Here is a 21,889-nt window from a genome sequence, read left to right as displayed (position 1 = left end):
TATCATGACATTGGCAATTATCATACACACGTGCGGTCCTTTTTAAATAGATGTATTTAAATGTTTTCTTAATATTATACAGTATTATTTAATCTTTGTTTACTCGTATCTCTAATGACTTTGTAACTAAGAGAGGGAAGGCAGAAAGTCACTGTACTGCTAGTGAAGAATTCTTTCAGTCAGTTCATGTCACGTTCATGTACCTGGAAGGGTAAGAAAGGAAGTAAGTTAATGATGTGTAGTAAATTGCAGTTTTAATGGCCTCTAGCAGTAGAGATGTATTAGTTCAGTAGGTGGCAGTCTACTTCTGAGCTGATATTCCACAGTTATTCTCCCTTTGTCTCCCAGAACATACTAAGCAGTCAAAAATACATTTTTTTTAAATTATTTGCTAAGTGTTACAAAGGATGCGCAAATTACTCAGAACCTCTTGCAAAAAGTATTGCAAGAAACCTGTTTAACTTGGAACCTCTAATTAAATTCCAATTTGCATAGCTATATTTAATCTGTTTTATCACTCTTTTTTTCAGTTGGATAAGGGTTTCTGGGGGGAGTGTGGGGGAGTGGGAATTGTGGTTCAACCAGACCTATTTTACAGTAGCAATGTCAAGGCAAAAAACAGAGATGTTCAAGTAAGAATGACACTGCAATGTAGCAATCTCCACAATGCTAATTTCCAAGGAGAGGGTATGTATAAAAAGGATGTTATTTATACACGTATTTATACATACTTGTTTCTTTTTGAAGATTAATTAATAGGATGTTCTTTCTCATTTAGACAACTGAACAAACTGGTAGATATCTCGGTGCGTGAGTGTGCAGTGAGCCATGCTGGTCAGACAGAGGAAATCAGCAGAACGTGTACCAGTATCCTTTTTTGCTACATTGCATGATACCACAAGTAAAGTATATACTTTAGCATTCCAAGTGTTCACTTCAATGAATGATACTTGTATCCTTTTATTAAAAAAATATTGAAACTGTAGTTTATATTTAGAAGTTTAATGCAATAGTTACAGAGTTAAAAAGTAGATGCCTACAGTTTTTGAGAGGAAATGCAAATTGTGGATAAAAATACAAGTATTGTAATAGATTGCTACTGTGACTGCAATTTCAAAAGGCTTCAGCAATTTTTTTTTTAAATTTAACCTTAGAATAGATAACTCCATAAAAGTACAACTGATATGTTCTGTAGACACCAGAGATTTCCAATATATAACAAATAATATGTTCAGTATGCTGTGTGTTGTGACAATGTTACAGAAATACAGAAAAGGTATTATTTGTTCATTTGAAAGGACTGGTAAGAGTTCTTGTCAGTATAGAAATTAATCTATTTTAGGATTTGAAAAGTTAAACTATTTTATAAAACTGTAAGCCATGTCCATACCAGAAATCAAAATAAAATTTGCTGTAACTGAGCAGTAGTATCTCTTAGTCCAAACAAGTGTAATGTATTTCTGTTTATTTTATTCAAAACCAAACCCTAATTCTAATTTCTGAAAAAGGAAGTTCAGATTTGAGATAAGTTTCTTTTTCTTAACATGACATTTCAGATATGAGGCATATAAACCTATCAAAAAATTTGATATCATCCTGGGAGACAGTAATAGATATTGCTTCTCAAATTCAGAATCTGGAAACACTTAATGTCAGGTATAAATATTCATATTTGGGTTTCTCTTCCTTTTGGACAGGGACAAAAAACAAGAGGCTCAGGGTTTAGCTTTCTAAATATATTTGTACACATCTCTTTTCAAGAAAAGACTAGAACTCTAGGAGTTTAGCATCTATGTAAAACTAAGTTCTGGAGGAGTGTTTGGGACAGATGAATGTTGACTGGAGTTTTGTAAAATTAGCCTGAGGAAGCTCTAGTAACACATCCTTACCTCTTAAACATCTTGCTTAGTGTTTTTTAATCAGGTTTAGCAGTAGCTGTCTGTTTGCTTTCTGGGTTTGCAAACCTGTTTAGGTTTTTTTCATGAGAATTTTTAGAAATTTTTTTCTGCATAGAAAAATTGTAAAGTAAATATATTTTCATTTTCTTTAAACTCCTAATACTTTATCTCCGTTTTTTATTATTGTTGATATATTCTGACTGCCCAGGCAAGTCTTTACTTAGGCCCACTTTTGTTTAAGAATGATGTTTACCAAGTGTCCTGACACTAAACTGAAATATAAGTAATGCTTTAACCAAATGTTAAGTATCCCACACCCCAACACCCTTCTGTCCTAAAATGATGCTGATAAGAACTGTGGATCATGGTGACAGATCTAGGGGGAAATCTCTTGTACAGTGATAACACTGGAAAAGGAGGGAGGCTGTTGTTAAATAAAGCTGCAATTCTATCAAAACAAGAAAGAATTCACAACATAATTTCAAAATAAAGAACATTTCTAGTATACACCTATGCACCGTAACTGACGCATGGCAGAATAATTTTCTGATATGAGCTAACACAATGGATTAAAGTCTGTAAATAGGTAGCAGCCTAAACCACCAGGTTTTTTTATTTATTTTTATAGTTAACATTGCAAAAATGAGGTGTTCCATTTTCTTTGATATTTAGCACTGAACAGCTGTTTGCAACCTGGGTGCTATTTGTAAATCTAATTTTACTAGAGCATATCATGATTTATTGTTATCAGCATGCATGAGAATACAGAGAATTTATTTTAATTCACCCAGAATATTTTTTTCAGTTTTTCATTACTGAGAAGTGTAGATTAGACTGAATGGTTTTCAGAAGTTATTTGTGAAAAGAAATAGAAAAAAAATGAGATTGATGCTGGAATCTGATGCTTACAACTACAAACTGACACAGTCTGAATTAGTTTTTTATTGTTTTGACCTTCTGTTTGTTTAAAAAAGAAAGACCTTTAGAAGGTAAGTCTGTGACTGATTTTTTTTTTTTGTACATGGAATGTTGGAAGAATAAAAGTGATAAACCATCTACCAGCTCTCTATGTAGAAATTTAACCCATAAGTAAGTATGAACTACGCTGAGAGATTTTTATGAGAACAAGCAGGTGGATTAGACCTTAGGTAAGAAATAAAAACCTCTGTTTAGAAGTGAGTAATGAAAAATGATTTGAAGATGCAGATTTGAGAATCTTTTTTATCTTTTTTTTTTTTGTAGTGATACTTTGCTATCGAGAGTGGATTTTACATACTTTTGTTTTACTGGCATCTGGATAGTCATGTAGGCTCTTTATTTTCAGTTGACACTAAGGAGTTAGATTCCAAAAATCTCACTTTGTTTCATTTAATATTAATGAAAAACATCCTTTTCATGTTCAAAACTTAGGGGAAAAAAAGGAGAGAAAGAGACTACAGATGAATAAATATGCATTCCTGAAGTAGAAAAGTAAACTAGGAAAGAGTATGGTTGAATGTAGCTAGAAGTATATTTTATTATATTTTTTGAAATCTATGACATCTTAGCAGTGATTTTTAAATTTCTTTTTGGTGTAAACTGTTTTTCTCTTTAGTATGTAATTCCAAACTAGTGACTTAAATAAATGCAATTATTCATTATGCAAATAATTATTCTTTTTATATAGTGAAAACAAAATGAAATTTCCATCTACATCAGCTTCTATATCCAGTGCATTTTCAAATTTGAAGATTCTGGCCCTTAATCAAACTGAAATAACATGGACAGAGGTAAAAACCTTTCCTGGGTTTGTTTTTATTTAATATCATTAGGTTTTTGAGGCAACGAAAGCACAATAAACATTTAAGCAATATATTATTCTACTGAAATGTAATCATCCTTAGAAAAGGTGCTGTGGGGTAATTGTATTAGTTATGTAGTTAGTTACATCTGTAAACTGCCAAGTCAAGATAAAGGAGTTGGAGTATAATTGTCTAAATGAAAACTTTTTGGTTCCTTGTAGCTGTTGAAGGTTATCTGTGCTTTTATGCATGCACAGAACAAAGGCAAATGGAAATCAATATGACAAAAAATACTTGTTTTGGCATCACTTTGCATCAACAGGAGATTGGCTTAGTATCTTTGCACATACTGATGGTTCTTGAAATACCTGATGCCTGGTTGTGTGCAACACAGAGCACAGAATAAACAAAGCTCTGCCTTTCAGGTGCTGAAACATGCAAACATTTAAATTACTCTCCCCTGATACGATTAAGAATGAAGTCTGGTTGTCAAATATGTTAGCAGTGGGCCTTTTTTCAGAGATGGGGCTTAGGAATTGCATCTCAGTAGTGTCACGTTACTTATAAAGGCTTGTACGTTCCAGACTATTATTTGGATTTCTCAGGGGCAGTTTTTGTTGTACTGCATTGTAAAATGACATGAATTTTCATATTTTGGCTGCCAGTCACTATCCAGTAAAAGTGGGGTTTGAGTAGCAAGAAGCTTCTTCATTCTCCTGTCTTGCAGCAGGGCTTGAAGACAGTCACTGCTATATTTTTGTTTGGTGTCCATTCACTGAGCTCTTAAACCATCCACGAGGTTTATAGTAGGACAGTTGATAATCCTTCCATAACAGTGGCAATATGAAGGGTGAAGTGAATGGAAGAACTAAGTGGCTACAAACACTTTAAAAATGTCATCTAGTGCTCATCACAGTAAATCAGTGCATTGTACTGTTCATAATGTGAAAGCTGCTGCCAGCAGCTTTCCTCCATCCCAGGTGACCAAAAGGCTGGTTGGAGCCATTGCTGAAGGCAGATCAGACTTCTCTAGGGATAACAATTTCAGAGAGAAGTCCCAGGTTAGTCAGAGCAATTTAAAATTATGTAGGTTTTGCATTTTTTGTTGAAACTCTGCTCTAGCTGACAATTCATCACTGCTGTAAAGACATTTTTGGTTCAGAAATCTCTTCTATAAATTTGAAATTTATTCCAATTCATTCCCTTATAAGCTGGGAGACATAAGCCTGTGCCTAGAAGTGATGTTTCAGGGTAGTCAAACAAAAGGGAAAAAATAAAGGGAACTACCTGACATCAATACCCTGTGAACAAACCACTTGTAAATGTCAGTGCTTAAGCTCTAAGGAGAGTTACTTGAAAAGTCAAAAATGGAAAATAATAATGAATATAATCCAGGAAAAAGAGAAGATATACACTGATTGTCAATGGGAATATAAGCAAAGTCTAAAAGTCCTAGAAATGTTTTAATTAAAGCTAAAACAATTTAATGGTGAACAGTATTTCAAAATAGCCTACTGTCATATGTAAGAATATATGGCATTCTCCTTAAAAGAGAAGAGAAGATTTGTTTTTGGATTTTTTATCTGTTCCTTTGTTTTGAAATATTTTTTTACAGTAGAGGGATATGCTTAACTGTTATGCAATTATACATAGCTCCACGTTTATATGCCTTAAACATCAGTTTTCAAAAAAGTTCTTTCGTAAGTGTGTTATTTGCATATATCTAAATACATCTGAGATTTCTATATCAGTAAAAGAGCTTATTACTGTATAATTGTTAATTGATTGTTCAAAACATAACATATAATCTTCAAGAAGGAAAAATGTCCTGTAAAATATCCTAAAGTTAGCAACCATTGACTTAGAAATGGAATTTATGCATTTGAGTGTAAAGAATTCATATTTATGGTTCCAAAACCATTTTTTCTTATTCAGGATTTAAATAATGTTATATTTGTCATTCAGTTTTCAAACTAAGATCTTACATTCATAATATAATCTACTATTATACAGGGTAAAAGAAAAATCTGGGTTAGAACAGAAGTGCAGGATCATGTTTCTGACACTAGCAAGTAGCAGGTAGTTGGGAAAAATTCTAGGCAAAGGGTAAGCATATGGTAAGAGCTTCTTGTAATCTGGAATTGTGTGTCTTTATGATCTTGAGATTATGTATCTCTATTTAATTAATCTTTGTGGATTTGTTGTTTCATGATTTATCTAACTGTATTAAGAACCCATTTGAAAATTTTGCTATCCACATCTTTTAACATTCAACTTAACCCTTTTTGGGTTTTGATATTGCTGCCTAAAAATTTCATTTAATAAGTCCCAATCTTTTATATGGCAGTAATTGAGAACAACTATTCTCTGTTTCATAGCTTTGATTTTTGTTTAGCTTCTTTGTACCTTTCCCATTTATATTTTTTTTCTTCCTGGCATAAAGAGACTAAAAATACAGGAGCATTACGGACTTATGGAGACACTTGTTTCCTGTCATCTTTATTTCTTTTGTAATAGGTCTTGCATTTCCACTTTTCTGTTTTTGATGATCAGTGGCTATTCCACTGGCTATTTGTTACAGCCTCCCCACCAGCTCTCCACAATAAGCCTCCAGTCTTTCCTGAGTGTTAATTCAGTGTCAGATCTGTGAACTTTTGTTTCCGTGGAAGCTGAAAATTGGGCAAGTTGAGTTTCTTAGAATTGTGATGTGACCTGTCATTTGGTTTTGGCAATTTTCTAATCATTTGGTCAATCTATTGAAAAATCTTCTTTTACTTCAGTTTTGTGCAGTTTTTATATTCCATCCATCCATCACAACACAGGATGATTTTTGAAGAATCCCCCAAAGGTTCTTTGTTGCTGAACATGCATCTCATTTCTCTTGAATCTACAGGTTTCTTGTCATGCTTCTTCACTACCAGTAGATAACTATTGTGGTCTGTCTTGTTGACATAGAGAAACACTATCCACATTAGAGAGATAAAATATTGGTGTTTCCTGCTCTTGCTTTGGAGAAGGAAAAGTCATTTTATCTGAGTTTGTAAGTTTTTGTGTTGCAGATATGGCAGCAGGATGATGTTTCATATTTTTGGGTGTGAAGCAGTTGAGCCCCAAGTCATATGCTGCCTCTTGAAGAGATCTCAGTGTTAACACTTTGTGTTGTAAATATAATGAGACAGTTATATATACATCCAGCTGTATGACTTCATATAGCTCTAATGGCCAAGGACAGTAGACATTTGTAGGAGAATGGGTTAACTATAAACATAACAAATTTAATTGGATTGTCCAGATCTCTGAACTTCAATTCTTGTAACCTTTGCAACCTCCTGTAAGCTTTAGGTGATTGCACTGTGCATCTTTATGTCTATGTTCTTGCATCTCAAAAACTCTGAATCTGCTAGTCAGTCACAATCACATTTTGAAAAGAGGTGAGGGGCTTAAAAATAATTTATTATGTCCAAATTCACAGCAAATAGGAATGTAAATGGATGAAAGAGCCCTTTTAAGTTTCCTAACCAAGGGAGGAGTAGCAGGATGAGCTCACACCTAATTTGACTCTGGAGAATACACACCAGAAGAAACTCACTGAAAGGAATAATTTTCCACATGCAGGCACAAATCCGTAGAAAAGCTGTCAATTCCGGTGCTTATGGAATTCCACGTGCTAAAACTGAACATTCTGACACTTTCACAATTGCATACAAGACTCTGTTTTATGCTGTACACAGAGTTTGTACTGCCATTTCCTCACCTAGTCATAGGGAAAACCTGGTCACTCCAGCCCACTGAACGAAATTCACTCCATCTCCAGGTCACAGAGTCTCAGCTGCAAGGGCAGCCTCAAGCCTGGGACTGTAAGTCCTGTGACCACAGAAACCTTTTGATATCATCTGTGTCGGTATGTTCAGACACTGGAGAGCCATCTGGACAAAAGGGAGGACTAGGAAATCTTTAATAATTGTTTCTCTGTTTTTGAGAGCTACAGCTTGTTCTGATCACATTTAGAGCAAATCTGCATAAAATATAATTTCTGGAATATTTTTTCCCAATTTTTGTATATTAAATAAAGTTTTGCTCTCAGGTTCTTCTCTGTGCTCAAGGATGGCCAGCACTTGAAGAGTTGTACCTTTCTTCTAATAGTATTACAGTTTTGGAAAGGTGAGTAACGTAAGTCAGTCAATCATCGGTGAGTGATGTACCACAAAGTTATGTTGTACATAAACTTACAGTCCTGTAACACATCACTGTGACATAACTGTAAAATAATTAATGCAAACTTCACGTGATGTACTTCAAAACATGTATATATGTACACAATTATGTGCAATCAACTATATACTAGGAAACTACTGTTTTCATTTGCCGATGACTTTAAATGTTCTGTGTTTCTGTTTGGGGTTTTTTTCCAATATATCAGGCCTGATAATGTCCTGAAGACCCTGAAGTTGTTAGACCTTTCAGACAACCAGTTACTGGATGGAAATCAACTGCATCTAATAGCACATCTCCCCAGGTAGCTGTAAACAAATTTGCTGGAAATACTTTGTCCTGGATATTCATCTCCATAGTCTTTGTTGACTGAAATATGATAGTATTGATGTTGCATGAAAGATTTATGAGATCTTGAAGTAGTGGCATTTTGCCCTCTTGAGGAGAGTAACTGCATTATTTAGTTGAGCTATTTTAATATAATCCTACTTTGCTGCATAACAACACATTCTTAAGCTGTGTCTTATTAGGTTTTCGTTATATACTTACAAAACAAACTATTTTACCACAATTTACTGCTTTGCAGACTTATTATCTTTCACTGAGCACTAAAATGGCATCCATGATTGTAAATAGCCACAAGCTATTGAAATCACACATTTTATTCATTAAATCACACATTAAATCCAGGAGCCATTCTGAAAGCTTGAAATTGTTGCACTCGCTCACTGAAAATTTTATTCCCTGAACACTGCTGAAATCTGGGTACTGTCTGTGAGGCTGCTGTTCATTTGTCAGTGATTATGCACCATGTCAAAAGGCCTTTATTAAAAAAAAAAAAATTAGGTAGTATTTCTTTAAAAAAAACTTCCTGTGCCATATAGAGTGATCACCGTATCTATTAAATTTCAGATTAGAACAGCTAATACTTAGAAACACTGGCATATCTTCTATACACTTTCCTGATGCTGGATTTGGTATGTAAAAAAAGTGATTTATTTATAGTTTTATAATTCGGTTTATTTAAAGTTTTCACTGTTGTCTTGTAATTTACTGTTTTTCCTAGGGTGCAAGACTAAAATGTTTCCTTCACTAAAACGCCTTGCAATAAATGACAATAAAATATCACAGGTACGTTACATTGTGATAGTTTCTCATTTTGTAAAATCATGTGTCTTTGTTTAAAAATAACTTGCAGTTCGCTTTTCAAAATTTTGTCTGATTGTAAGATTCTGAGATAACTGTTGAATACTTTAATCAACAGAGAGGCGTAATTTAAAAGTGTAAAAACATTTCCTAACATGTCAGTTAAACATGTTTATGGTAGCTAGCCATATCCCTCTGCTACCTCATAATTCTAATGATCTGAAATTCTGACTAGCTCCTTGTTTTGTTTTGTCTTTTTTTAATTAAATGTAGTGCAGTTCTTTCCTCAGGTGAATGAACAGAATCCAAGTACTTGGTTCTGATGATCAAAAGAATATTTTTCAGTCGTGTTTATTGTACAGGAAAAGTCAATGTTACCATGCAATATTCTGAAATGAAGTTATGTTTTATGTTTCCTCAAAAGACTGTTCCCTTCCTTTTCAGTGGTCATCTATCAATGAGCTTGATAAACTGCCAAGTTTGCGGTCTCTGCAGTGTAACAATAACCCTCTCATGGACACAGAGAAGAACCCAGAGACCCTGATACAGCTAATTATTGCCAAGATAAGTCAGTTGGAGGTTTTGAACAACTGTGAGGTATGTGATATTTCAACAAATTGCATGAGTCTGGGGAAGAACATTAATCACTGCCTGAGGAATTGTCTACAGTTTCTTTTAAGGTTACTGGTTTTTTGCATGCAGGAAAAGTAAAATGCCAATGTTCATCACCCACATCAGTGGGACAGCTGGTAAGGCTACAAGACCAAGCCTTCTTTGTGAATGTTGTTAACTAAGTGGGGACTAGGATAAGGTGGATCAATAGAGTTTTTTTTCAAGTGCTTGTGTTGTGTTGAAGTTGCAGGACTGTTAACAAAAACCATACTCTTAAAAAAAAAAGAGCAGCATAGTTGGATCTGTTTCAGTGACAGTAATACCAACATTTGCTTTCCACGCTAGGAAAATATCATTATCTAAACCAAGTCAAATTTTCAGCAAATGTTTATCATAAAGAAGAGCAGAAGCAGTGTCTAACCCATAACTACAAAAAACATCCTTGTGTCATCATATACAGCAACATCTTTGCTTAGATGTTCATTTATGGCTCAGCCAGTGCACAGACTTAGGGGTTGTAGGATTCGTAACGGCTCTAAAATGTACTGAATATATGGATCAGTCAGTATTTGGAGATACAGTTTGTAAGACTCTTGGTATCGTTAAACACACTGAACACCAAGTAATACCAAGGAGTCAGTGTCATTAATTTGATTTTATTCTCTGGAAAGTTATACAATTACATTATGTGCCATTCCTGTGTCAGTACAGATCCTTCCTGCTGAAAGAAGAGGAGCAGAGCTTGATTATCGCAAAATATTTGGAAATGACTGGTTAGAAGCTGGTGGGCATTGGGACCCAGAGAAAAACAAACCAAGCGAAGAATTTCTTGCTGCCCATCCCAGATACCCATCACTCTGTCTTAGTAAGTACAAGTACAGTAAAAGTAGCATTTCCTCAATTTTGGCACTGTGGCAGCACCGGTTTGGTCTGTCTTCAACTTCTCTTCCCCTTGATGCTTTTTCCACGTGCTGCTACAGCCTTAGGAAAGCCCATGCATTGGCAGGCCTGTGTGTGAGTGGCTTTTGCTCCTGTGGGGCAGCTGCCCAGCACTGCACAGCACTTCAGGGCACTGTGCCTCAGGAACTTGGGCTCACTGCCTCAGAGATCCCCACACCTGTGAACATCTGCCCCATCACTGTTGGTGAGCACGCAGTAGCTCTCTTCCCCTGCGGCTTTTTTAAAGTGAGAATGTAAAGCAGCACCTCCATGTCCCGAATGCTCGGGCAGTTGATCAAGACTCATATCTGCAGCACTGTGTGCTGCAGGACCCCAACACTTTCTGTGCTGAGGGAACTGAGGCAGCAGGCTCATGCCTAATCCTACACCACAGTCCTCTTAGGTCTTCTCTTGTGCTTTAGTCTTGAAGGGTTCACGTCTACATGCGCTTTCCTTCACACAGAATATGGTGCACCTGAAGAAGGAGAACTGAAGGGACAACAGCCTTTAACTCTGAAAAACCAGCTTCTGAGTAAGAGGCCAGAAATGGTCAAAATTGTTCTTTCTGCATTTAGAATATTTTATAAGCTAGTGTTTCCAGGGTGTATATGGAGGACAAAAGGTTCAAAAGCCTTTGAGATGTCACAGAGTTCCAGTTTGTATTTCTGCTTTCCTGAACTGTGAGTTTGACTAGATCCCTGCTTTTGTGTACTCTCTATTTCCTCCTCAACCCAAGCCACATGATTTTATTAATTATGACAATAAAGAACAGAGGTCATTGATACTCCATTCTGATGTGCGAATGGCTTCTTTACAGAAAACATCTGAAGTTTTAACCTCAGCTGCACTGTTTTCTGGTATTATCTTTTTTATAACTTGTTAACTTTAGGACAGACAAGAAAAATATGGGTAGCTTAGGTATTTGGGGCTGTCAACATACTTAATCTAGGTTATATACTGGATTTACAAAGTCATGTAGCTGTGTTCACCAGATGACAAAAGAACAGAACCTTTTTTCACTCCATGAGCAAAACAGTATTTTAAGGCATTATATTCTAAGGCATTTAGGCAGAAGACTAAATAGAACAAGGAATCTAGTTGGCTATATGTAATATAAACCTTTTTTTAAGGATAAGTCTTTTAATCTCTGTAAAAGAATTGGGCTAATAATGTCCTTAAAGTCTATTTGTATGGTGCTTTTGAGGGCCAAAAGCCTGTTTTAAACTGAATAAGCAGTTTCCATTCCACTGCAGGTTATTTAAAAAAACCAAAATAGAAATTAAGCATTTTCACATAAATACTCCTTTTGACCAAAAAAACATCTTAAGCATTAGAGAATCACTTCTAAAATATTTTCCCTAATTTACCAAAGATAAATAAAAACTTGATTATTTTAATAAAATTCCTTTAAATTTTTCAGAGAATGACTAAATGCTATCTTAGCTGCTCAGATGCAGCCTACATCCTAATTTTTTTAGACGATCAGGCTGAGCTAAGGGAAATAATTTGTAATAAAAGAGACTGGAAAGACTGTGCTCCTGCCAGAACAGCCTTATTGTTCTTTCACTAATGCCTCACCATTCTTCCTTAAGCTTTGACAATTAAGTGTCCTGAGAAACCTGAACAGAAGCCAGTAGAGAAAAAGCTACCAGGTAAGAAATCTTGGCTTGTGTTCAAGCAGTTGTTTTGTAGCTCCTTTTCAAATAACTGTACTAAAGAATGGCAGCTGCCTCGGACTTTGTCAGCTGCTAAAGACTTTCCTCTGTCATATAAAGAAATGTCATAGGTAGTAATGGTTTGAAAAAGTCACTGTTCTTCTGGCCTTCATACTTACTTTCAGTCCAGCGTGAAGATTGAAAGTTGATGCTTGTCTTATGACCTCTGCTGCTGGTTTCATCATTAATGGCAATTAAAGGCTAATTAACTGGTATGAAATCTGGTGGATGTGTTAACCAAGTAACTAGAACGTGAAGTCCTAAGAAGCAATTATGTAATCTGCAGATCTAGATACTGAGGTCTAGGATGTAATACATTAAGTTAGAAATCTAGTTCTATCAAATTTGCATTTTGAAGTTTTAGTGCCTGTAATGAGACTAGAATGAATAAGACTGTTCTAAATCAAGCTGATATTTTGGAAAGATGTGTCAGAACGGAGTCTGAGAGAAAAGACTTAAGCTTTATTCTAAAATAAAAATCACATTTATTATCACAAGTTGCATAAAATCCGATAGATACAGCTTTTACAAAAATGTTTGATAGAAAAATATTTGTCTAAGTACAACATGTGGTATTACAGGAATAACTCACTATTGCTGTGCCTTTAGATAAAGCTTCAAAAGAAGTGAAAGTTCAACCAAAATATTGAGCATATCTATTGCAAACACAGGTATCGCCTCAGGAACAAACTATATCTACTCATTCAAGATCCATTACAAAAAATATCCCTTACTGTTACTGACTTCATTATATGAACAACTCTGCTGACAATTTGTTTGGGACCAATAATATTACACCATTCCTAAGAATGGCACTAGTTCCACAGTGACATTCACTTACTTGAGCTGGGAAAGCCAATTCCTGGTAACGAAAACTTCGAGGAACAGTTGCCAGATGCAAGTAGTCAGAACCTGACTGGTATGTGTCCCAAAGGTCACTTAGTTTACCATGGAGAAATACAAACTCAAAAATGGTAAGTTATGAAGCCGTAACACTTTAATTTGGTATATGGGATCAAAGCACTTAAACTGCAGTAGCATATCCTGCTGTATCCATCACAGATTAAAGAATTTTCAATTTGATATTAGCAGTTATGATTTCAGGTACCAAAGATGTTATTGCAGTGTTAGAACTGAAGCAGCAATACAGCTTTTCACTGTTGCTATAAGCAAGTGAAACACTGGTACTTAGCTACAGCTCAGTGGCAGCAGCATTTTTCTAATAACTTTTCTTTCTTTCCCCTTGACAGAGTCTATGACTATTCAGAAGGTCAAAGGACTGCTGTATCGCCTATTTAAAATTCCTGGTTCAGAACTAAAACTGTCCTACGAAAGTTCTAAAGTAAGTTAAAAATGGGTAATTCAACAACAAAATACTTCATGCCACTAAAGGTCAATAGCATGTTCTAAAATACTACCTAAGGAAATTCATTTTACTTCAGGAGGGCAGTCTTCATGCTGTAATTTAGGACCTAATTTCATTCCTGTAATATGACAGATTCTCCCTGACTGCAGTTGCCTGATGTGTATTTGGTTTACATGAAGGGATTTCAGTTTAAGTCTGATAGGGTTTTTTTTTTTCTCCTTTCTTATTCTAGCTGGAAGGAAAAGAAGTTGAACTAGACAATGACTTAAAGCCTTTGCAGTTTTACTCAATAGAAAGTGGAGACTGTGTGTTAGTACGGTGGTAAGAAGGGACTCTTTTGCTAGACTGAAGGAAAAGCCGACACAGGAACTGCAGAAGAGTGACAAAGTGGCCGCAGGCAGTATGGACAGCCTGTGCCTGAACACACCTATGGGCGAATTCGAGTTTCACACGTGGCACCACAGGGCTGTACAACTGTACTTTCAGCTCCTCAACTCAATCATCAGCCTCCCTGAAAGCATCTGCTCATTTCTCTTACTTGAGAGATACCAAATAGTACTTAAATGCTTCAATTAAATAAAACTCAAGGTAACCCTTCTGCCTTCCCACTGCAGCAGTGAGAATTTGTTTTACTGAACCAAGTACAGGGTTTAGTTGTGATCTCTTTGCTTACAAGACAAGATTAGTGCTGCACTGAGAGGCTACTTGCTCTTTGTTTTCACCTACGTCCAGCAAAGCAAACGAAACCCAGCAGTAATTTTAGAAGTACCTACACAGCCTTAGACTATTAAAGTCAAAATCTGACAGACCTTTATTCTACCCTACAGTGTTAACATACCATAGTATAAATAAGTTCTCAGCACACTGCAAGGCAATGCTACTTATTTTACATTCTTTAGTGTGCTGGTCATCAATCTTACTTTACTTTCCCTTGTGTAATCTCAGATTCATATCTAATAACACAGTGAGTTCTCAGAAATCCCTCCTAAGTTTGCAGTACTTGAAGATTTGGTATAAGCAAACTTTGATACTGTTTTTATCTAAAATGGCAATGGTATAAAAAAAGTAAGTGTAAATCCTAACCCCCATTGCTGTCCCAGCCCCTGCACAGATGAGGGCAACCCTTTAGACAGCACAGAACCTGCTGCAGCAAGACTTACCGGATGCCCTGGTGCTGAGCACAGCTCTCCACTGGATCCTGGTACTGCTCTATACTGAGTTAAATCAGTAATTCTTTAATTTACAAAAGACAGGCTAGTTGGCATTCTTAAGTGCATTTATTAATTACAAGTAGGTCTTTACCTTTATATAAAAAGGAAATTTTTTTATCTTAAACATTTTGGTTTTTGTCAGATCAATCTATACTATAGAAAATGAATAGTATCAGTCCACTTCTAGTTATCAAAAGGGATGTGCAAATATTATTATGCTTAAGTTGAAACCCAACATTAAAAGGTACCTTAATATTTCTTATTGTTCCAGGAATAAATCAAAATATACACTTTTCCATGATCATTATACACTACCCTGTTTTCCAAGGCAAGTCCATCATCTTTCCTCACATCTACATGGATCTCCACATAGTTCCTTTAATCTCCACAGCTCTTTCAGTTCCTGGGGAGAGTACTGGGGGGAAGACAGCATGCCACTCTCACATGTCTTCTCACACAACCAAAGACCATCCTGTTAGAGAGAGAACCATTTCAATAGTTTTTCTTATAAAGGATTTAGTCCCCAGCAATTTTCACTTTCAAGAATCAGGTGTTCTTTGTTTACAGCAACAAACTTTGCACACAAAGGTCCCCAAATGATCTGCTCAACCTAATCGGAGAACCTGAGAAGTAGGGATGGCATCTGCAGGTGGTTTGTGGTTTTTCTTCGAAATACATCTTCAAATTTTGGAGGTTTTTTTTCCTCTGGATTTTAATTCAATGGTTGTTTCAATTTCTTTTTAAAAACAAAACATTTCCCCTATTTTATGCTACTTGGAACAGGCATATTCTCTTTCTGTAAGATCAGACAATTCCTTCAGACTTACTTGATATCGCTTGGGTCCTACAGCTGCCATCCAGATGCCCATGCTTACATCTTCACCCTGAGATGACACATTAAAATAAAAAATACAGATATTAGCATCAGGAAAGCATAAAGCATGACTTGGTGACCTGGAATAAGTTGCATCATCTACCAGCAGTAATGAATGGTAGCTACAAAAACCTACGTCTGACTATGTTACGGCTATTAAATTAATCCTCCCAGCTTTCTTGTGTTAATACATTGTTCTTAGAAGAACAGAGTACAGAAACAAAGATTACAGCTCCCAAGGTTCTCAGTCCAAAACATCTAACATTTGTGCTTTGACCTAGAACAGACACTAAGCGTAGAGACCACAAACATTCCAAAGCCGTCATTAGCCAGGAGAACCCAACACTAATACTTGAGCAATGTTCTTTCCAACTCATTCAATCACTTAAAAAATCACTAAACTGTGTTAAGACCAGTTTAAGATAGTCAACCTGAACCAACTCTTTATTACCTGGTACGTCTTTAACCTTTCAGAGTTGCTTGCCAGCCACTGAACAATGTCTTTGGAGATGACATAGCCGGACCCACAAGCAAAGGCTGGATATGCAGGACTTGGATACTCCAGCTCTTGCCATTTCCCAGTTCGATCAACTGCCCAATTTAGTCTGAAACTGAAGACCATGTTAGGTATGAGATGATTATAGAGAGCCCTCTGTGGAACCTATGAACATTGCTAACAATTGTAAGTAACACTGACAACAAATAGTACTAAGAGGAAGAAGTAGAAGGTGATCCTAATTATAGTTCCTAGCCTCATTTCTCTAGGGCACACATCTAATTGAACACAAGTGCTTAAATCATAACTATTGTTTGGTGTCAATCTTGGGTAATAAAAGTGCTCAGAACAGAAACAAATATTGACACAATCAGGTCTTCAGAATGCTGCACCTTGCTGCTGGGTTTTGATCCAAGGAAAGCACATGCATCCTTACCTGTGTTCTGTAACAGGCACATCTGTGTCCTGTTAATTAACCCCCTTCGTTAATCAACATGACACAAAGTCAGTGCCTCCAGCAGGCATGGCGATACAGTGATGTTACACAACCCATTTTCCTGATAAAACTAGTGGCTGCTTAAAAACCAGGAAGCAATATGTACCTTCTCTAAGCCGTTTTCCAAATGAAACTCCACAAAGCGGATGTTCAAAGGCTGCCATCGCTGAATTACAAAAAAACCTTCCTGGCAGTGGTGTCCTCTAAGGAAGACTTTATTCACTACTAGAGGCCTGCAGAAAGCCAGTAGTGCTCTGTCTGCAGTCTCTCCAGACAAAGCCCCGGGCAGCATGGCAGAGCTCACTGCCACACCGTGTGGCACTATGGACCCTGTCAAACAGCTGTGTGAGGCAGGGAGAAGCATCCTGCTTTTCCTTTTTGGGAACAGGCTGGTATTGCACTCCCCTGGCCTTACAAATACTTTATGCACTCATGTGGCATTAACTGTGTCAATGCCACTTAAGTGGCATTAACTGTGTCAATGCAGCAGGTTCTCCCCATTTTACAAACAGGTTCAGCATTGCTGAGTTCAGTCATGAGCACAGCAGCTGAAAGCTTTAGTGAGCTACTAAGAATTGTCACCTCAGACAACAGCCCTGAAAGGGAGAAATTACAGCTGAGTGGCAGATCTGTTATCAGACTCAGCATATTCTCAGCATAAGCTGACATGTTAAAGCACCAAAGAGATAGAAGTCACATCTGATACCTCAATTCACTTTAGACTCAGTATTTTCCACTCTTCTGAATCACAGCAGGAAGGGTGCAACCGCCTCCAGACTGAGAAGCACGTGCTTTGATAATCATTTTATACTTCCATAGTTATTTCAGCATCGTTCTCTACACTTCACACTTGCCTTAGCTGAAGAATGACTATTAGAGAATTTACACGTGAAGATGTCACCCTTACAGATCTTTGAGATAACCACAAGATAGCCAGCTATTTCACACACACTTGACCACACACCTTATTAAATCACTGTATGAGTAAGCAGCAGTCAGTACCAGATTTGTCAAGCAAAGCAGCAAAGGCCTGTTTTTCCTCAGTAAGCAGATGGCAACAGGAAGGCCCATTGCGCCATTATGCTATGTTGACTGTTATAGTAGTGTAGAGTTTCTGCTATATTGGATGCTCTACCACAGCTGCAATGCATTCCATAAATGGAAGGGAACCTGTAGACTATTTTGATCCTCTTAGTTATTCACAAGTGTAATACAGGCTGGGAAAGTTCACTCAAAAATTCATTGATCAGATCTACCGTTTCAAACAGCAGCAAAAATGGGTAGCAATACCTGTCACTCACAGATGTCAAAATAAACTGCAGACCATAAAGGAAATTTTGTTTCTCCTGTTCACCCCATCTCCTCAAGCCCACCAGAAAAATCACAAAAAGTAATGTTTACAGTTCTTTAGTATGTACTTGCCTTTTAACCTCACTGTGTTGCTGGAATACTTTTATTTACTTAAGTACCATGACAAAGATGTCTATAACACATTTTGAAACTAGATATGATAATCAGCAAGTTTAACTCACTGTAAAGGCACACTCTGGAAAGTTACTGTAAATGACTAGTTTCTGTCTTCTGAGATTCAAAGTTGTCACATATACAGAAGTCCTGCCTTTTATAACTGGCTTCCTTAGGCAGAAAAGGGGAGCCCACATGAAAACAGACTTAAATCACTAAGCTGTTCACTAAAGACATGCTATCTCCTAAAGACAAGTTAGGAAAATAACTCACTTCCCCCACCAAATGTTTGGCCTGTCCAATTTTTTCTGCATTATCCTGTTAAAAACAGCCTCCAAATCAATGTAACAGTCGTCATCCGTCTTCAGCAATAAGTCAAAACTTGTTGATTCAACTGTCCTGCAGCCAAAAAGAAAAGTGATGAGATGCTGAGCGACACACCACAATCTACAGATACACAATACAAGGTTCTGCAGAAGTTTTGGGAAGCAGAGGGAGAAGGAAGAGGGAAGGAACGTCTTTCCTACCCTTGACTTTTACATCTTTTCTCTATCAACCAAGGCTGACTGCTTGTCCTACAGAAAGGATAATCTTACACCATGGACTTGTGCATGAGCTGAAGAAAAAACAAAGTTTTGTTCTCCAGGACAGATGGTGGATTTATTAATGAATCTGTCTTAAACAGTGTTGACTTCAGGAGGATATGAATCCCTGATGATGATGGCAGCACAGCTGTTAAAAGCCACTGGCTACACGTCAGTAGCCTACTTTCAGGATGAGACAGTCAGTTCAAGGTAATGAGAAGGTTGTAGGTTTTACCAAACATCTGTGGAAGCAACTCCGTACTTACTCCTTCTCAGTAAAAGCACCCTTCAAATATGAAAAATGTAATCTTTAACTGTCTGCAATAGTTGAATGTCTGACACTCATAGAATAACCAAAAAAAGCTTGAGATTTTATAGATCATGGCTGAGTTGGTTACAAACACTGCTTTTAAGGGTAATTTCTCATAACAAGAAAGGCATTTTTTAAAGCCTTTTATTACTAAATCTTGAAGTATTGCTAATCTGTAAGAAATGACCACAAAGATCTAAGTCTTGACATTTAAACTCACTTTTAGAACTGAAAGCATGGTTCAGTTTTTCAGTTACATTCATAACCATGAAATTTGTTAAATAAATGCATAATCTTGCAAGCAGCTAAACTAAATTCTGGCTAAATTACAACTGTCAGCTATATTTCTTACTCCACAGCAACATCAATTAATTGAAACGGTTGCCTCAGTAATGGAAATAATTGAAAATCAGAGGTAATAACTTATTAGATTCATCACAGACAATGTGTTACACTATGAAAAATTTTTTTTTTATAAACCTTCTGCCCCCCCCATACACAAGTTTCCCATCCTTCCCTGCAACTCAGCACTGGTGTGGCCACATCTAGACTACAGTGTGCAGTCTTAGACTCCTCAGTATAAGAGGGACATGGACATACTGGGTGGAGAGTCCAGCAAGGGCCATCAAGATGATTAAGGGGCTGAAGCATCTCTCCAATGAGGAAAGGTGAGAGAGCTGAGACTGTTCAGCCTGAAGAAGAAAAGGCTTGGAGAGAGCTCATTAATGTATAAATACCTGAAGGGAGGGTGTAAAGAGGTGGAGCCAAGCTCTTTTCAGTGGTGTCCAGTGACAGGAAAAGAGACAATGGCCACAAACTGAAACACTGAGTTAAGTATACAAACTGGCCAAAAGCCATCCTTTGAAAGACTGAAACTGCTAGCTTTCAGTTAGATACAAATTAAAAGAAATTACAAGGAGACATGACAATTTTCACACCTGTCCTGCCAGCTCATGCTTACTTGAGGCACCAATGATCAGCATTCAAGACTATAGGTGTTGTTATTTTACTCACTACATGCACCCAAAACTGTGAGAGAGAAATACAACTTGATGAAGTAAATCACATAAGGCATATATTTCATGGAACCTGTGCTAGATCATCTTGCACTACAGACAGCAACATTCCGAACAGAAAACACTTTATATTTTCAACTTACCATCGGTAGAAGTTCAGCAGTTTGGTGGGAACATTTCTGTAAGTGTCAATAACATCTACAAAAACAATATCATCATAGGTACTGCTTTCTTCCTTCAATAAAGTATCTTCTTTTTCAAGGTTTTTTATGTGACTTGTAAACCTTTCCGGGCGAGTATGGAGGTTTTGTAAAAGAGCATCACCTTCTGAAAGAAACAACACCCATCATTAAATAAAGATGCATATCTACATACTATTTCATGTGTTTCTCTTGGATCATACACGATCTATTGACAAAATTAATCTGAAAAAACATTCAAATTAACGGGGTTATGAAATTCCTGCAATTAATTTTAAAATTTTTATGAAATGGTAAAAGTTGCAGAACAACAAAGAAATGTATTTTTGTATAAGGTCTTGCACAGGAAGTTTCAACTAAAAAGTATTCTCTTCCTTTTCAGTAATAAAATAATTCAACTTTTTAAGGTTCTTTAACATAAAGAGCGGTCAGGGACTTCACTATTACTTTTACCATAAAAAGGCTACTGTTATACACTTACTTGTATTATACAGTATTATAACATTAATTATATACTTAATTACTCCTAAGTATATGTATCTAGCATAAAAATAAAACAAAACAACAAACAAACAAACCAAAAATCCTATGCTAAATATAATCAAATAGACATTGCTTTGATGTAGCACAGATGGTCCCTGCTGAACCAAATCTGAAGCTAAAAATATTGCAGGTAACGAGATAGTTTGTGGTACTGAAGAACTGTTTGACAAACAAGATGGAAGACCTTTAGCACACACCTCAATTTAGGCTCCTACACAGGTGACAGGACAACAGGACTGCCCAATTATATCTGTGAGGCCTAGCTATAAAAACACAAGAGTAGCACTCTGAAAGTCACTGCTTATGTTGAGTATGATGGGCCAGTAAGAACACATCAATGCCAGCGCTAGACCTGAGAGATTCGTAAAGGCTCCTATAGAGTCTCTGGACATTCTCCTGAAATAGGTGTAAAACAAGGGATGGAAAAGCTGGCTTTTTGGGTATTTGTCAGTATGAAACATCATGATACAGTATATTTAACAGCAGAAGCACTGGAAAAAATGTGAAAAATATCAGGGAAGGATTTCATTGCACAACATTTTTCAACTTAATTCTGGATAACAAAAAAACAAGAAGAGAAGTCTAGATAAAAAGACAAAGGGATGCAAGTCAAATGGAGTGGCTGACAAAGGGCAAGCAAAGAAACCACATCAGGACATTGACCTTAAGCATTAAAAAACCAGAAAGAAATTAATTGTTCTTAAAAGAAAACCTAGGGTGACTAAGTTCACAGAGACAGCACAAACTATACCTCAGAAATGTAATTTAAATTACCTGTTTTATCGTAACATCAAATGTGATGCTACATTTTGCAGACTTACCTTGAATAGTGTAGATAAAACCACCTGCTATTCCCTCCACACCTTCTGTGAGTTCATGTGGCAGTGACCCTTCCCCTGCCTGCTAGGAACAGATTAATGGAAAGAAATAGATTAGTTCACCTCGCATTACTGATGTGTTTTTCCCTATGTTTTTAAGGTGTGAAGTTTTCTGGCAGCTGAGAACAAAATGAATTTAGAGGTCTTC

At 36.6% G+C, this 21,889-nt stretch overlaps 2 protein-coding genes across 7 annotated transcripts in view; one reads left to right on the top strand and one right to left on the bottom strand.

The window, feature by feature from the left end:
* Nucleotides 1-14,282, top strand: part of TBCE (tubulin folding cofactor E) — a 52,286-nt gene extending 38,004 nt beyond the window's left edge. For all 3 annotated transcript variants that reach the window (XM_032684062.1, XM_032684061.1, XM_032684060.1), the window contains exons 5-17: nucleotides 779-867; nucleotides 1,557-1,656; nucleotides 3,565-3,667; nucleotides 7,764-7,840; nucleotides 8,100-8,195; nucleotides 8,804-8,868; nucleotides 8,958-9,022; nucleotides 9,482-9,634; nucleotides 10,361-10,514; nucleotides 11,052-11,120; nucleotides 12,181-12,240; nucleotides 13,554-13,645; nucleotides 13,902-14,282. In XM_032684062.1, coding sequence (XP_032539953.1) covers nucleotides 779-867; nucleotides 1,557-1,656; nucleotides 3,565-3,667; nucleotides 7,764-7,840; nucleotides 8,100-8,195; nucleotides 8,804-8,868; nucleotides 8,958-9,022; nucleotides 9,482-9,634; nucleotides 10,361-10,514; nucleotides 11,052-11,120; nucleotides 12,181-12,240; nucleotides 13,554-13,645; nucleotides 13,902-13,994 — 1,216 coding nt within the window. In that variant the 3' untranslated portion in view covers nucleotides 13,995-14,282. The remainder of the gene's footprint in view (nucleotides 1-778; nucleotides 868-1,556; nucleotides 1,657-3,564; nucleotides 3,668-7,763; nucleotides 7,841-8,099; nucleotides 8,196-8,803; nucleotides 8,869-8,957; nucleotides 9,023-9,481; nucleotides 9,635-10,360; nucleotides 10,515-11,051; nucleotides 11,121-12,180; nucleotides 12,241-13,553; nucleotides 13,646-13,901) is intronic.
* B3GALNT2 (beta-1,3-N-acetylgalactosaminyltransferase 2) overlaps nucleotides 37-21,889 on the bottom strand; it is a 44,975-nt gene continuing 23,122 nt past the window's right edge. For 2 of the 4 annotated variants that reach the window (XM_032684063.1, XM_032684066.1), the window contains exons 7-12: nucleotides 21,685-21,766; nucleotides 20,264-20,447; nucleotides 18,484-18,609; nucleotides 16,206-16,365; nucleotides 15,708-15,764; nucleotides 12,751-15,352 (exon numbers count right to left, since the gene is read on the bottom strand). In XM_032684063.1, coding sequence (XP_032539954.1) covers nucleotides 15,218-15,352; nucleotides 15,708-15,764; nucleotides 16,206-16,365; nucleotides 18,484-18,609; nucleotides 20,264-20,447; nucleotides 21,685-21,766 — 744 coding nt within the window. In that variant the 3' untranslated portion in view covers nucleotides 12,751-15,217. Of the gene's footprint in view, nucleotides 204-12,750; nucleotides 15,353-15,707; nucleotides 15,765-16,205; nucleotides 16,366-18,483; nucleotides 18,610-20,263; nucleotides 20,448-21,684; nucleotides 21,767-21,889 lie in introns of those variants that run through there. The other 2 variants (XM_032684064.1, XM_032684065.1) reach the window with 2 other exon arrangements.

Source organism: Chiroxiphia lanceolata, chromosome 3, assembly GCF_009829145.1.
Source record: "Chiroxiphia lanceolata isolate bChiLan1 chromosome 3, bChiLan1.pri, whole genome shotgun sequence".
NCBI lineage: Eukaryota > Metazoa > Chordata > Aves > Passeriformes > Pipridae > Chiroxiphia > Chiroxiphia lanceolata.
The sequence above is the reverse complement of the archived record's forward strand: the minus strand, read 5'-3'. Positions and strand labels throughout refer to the sequence as shown.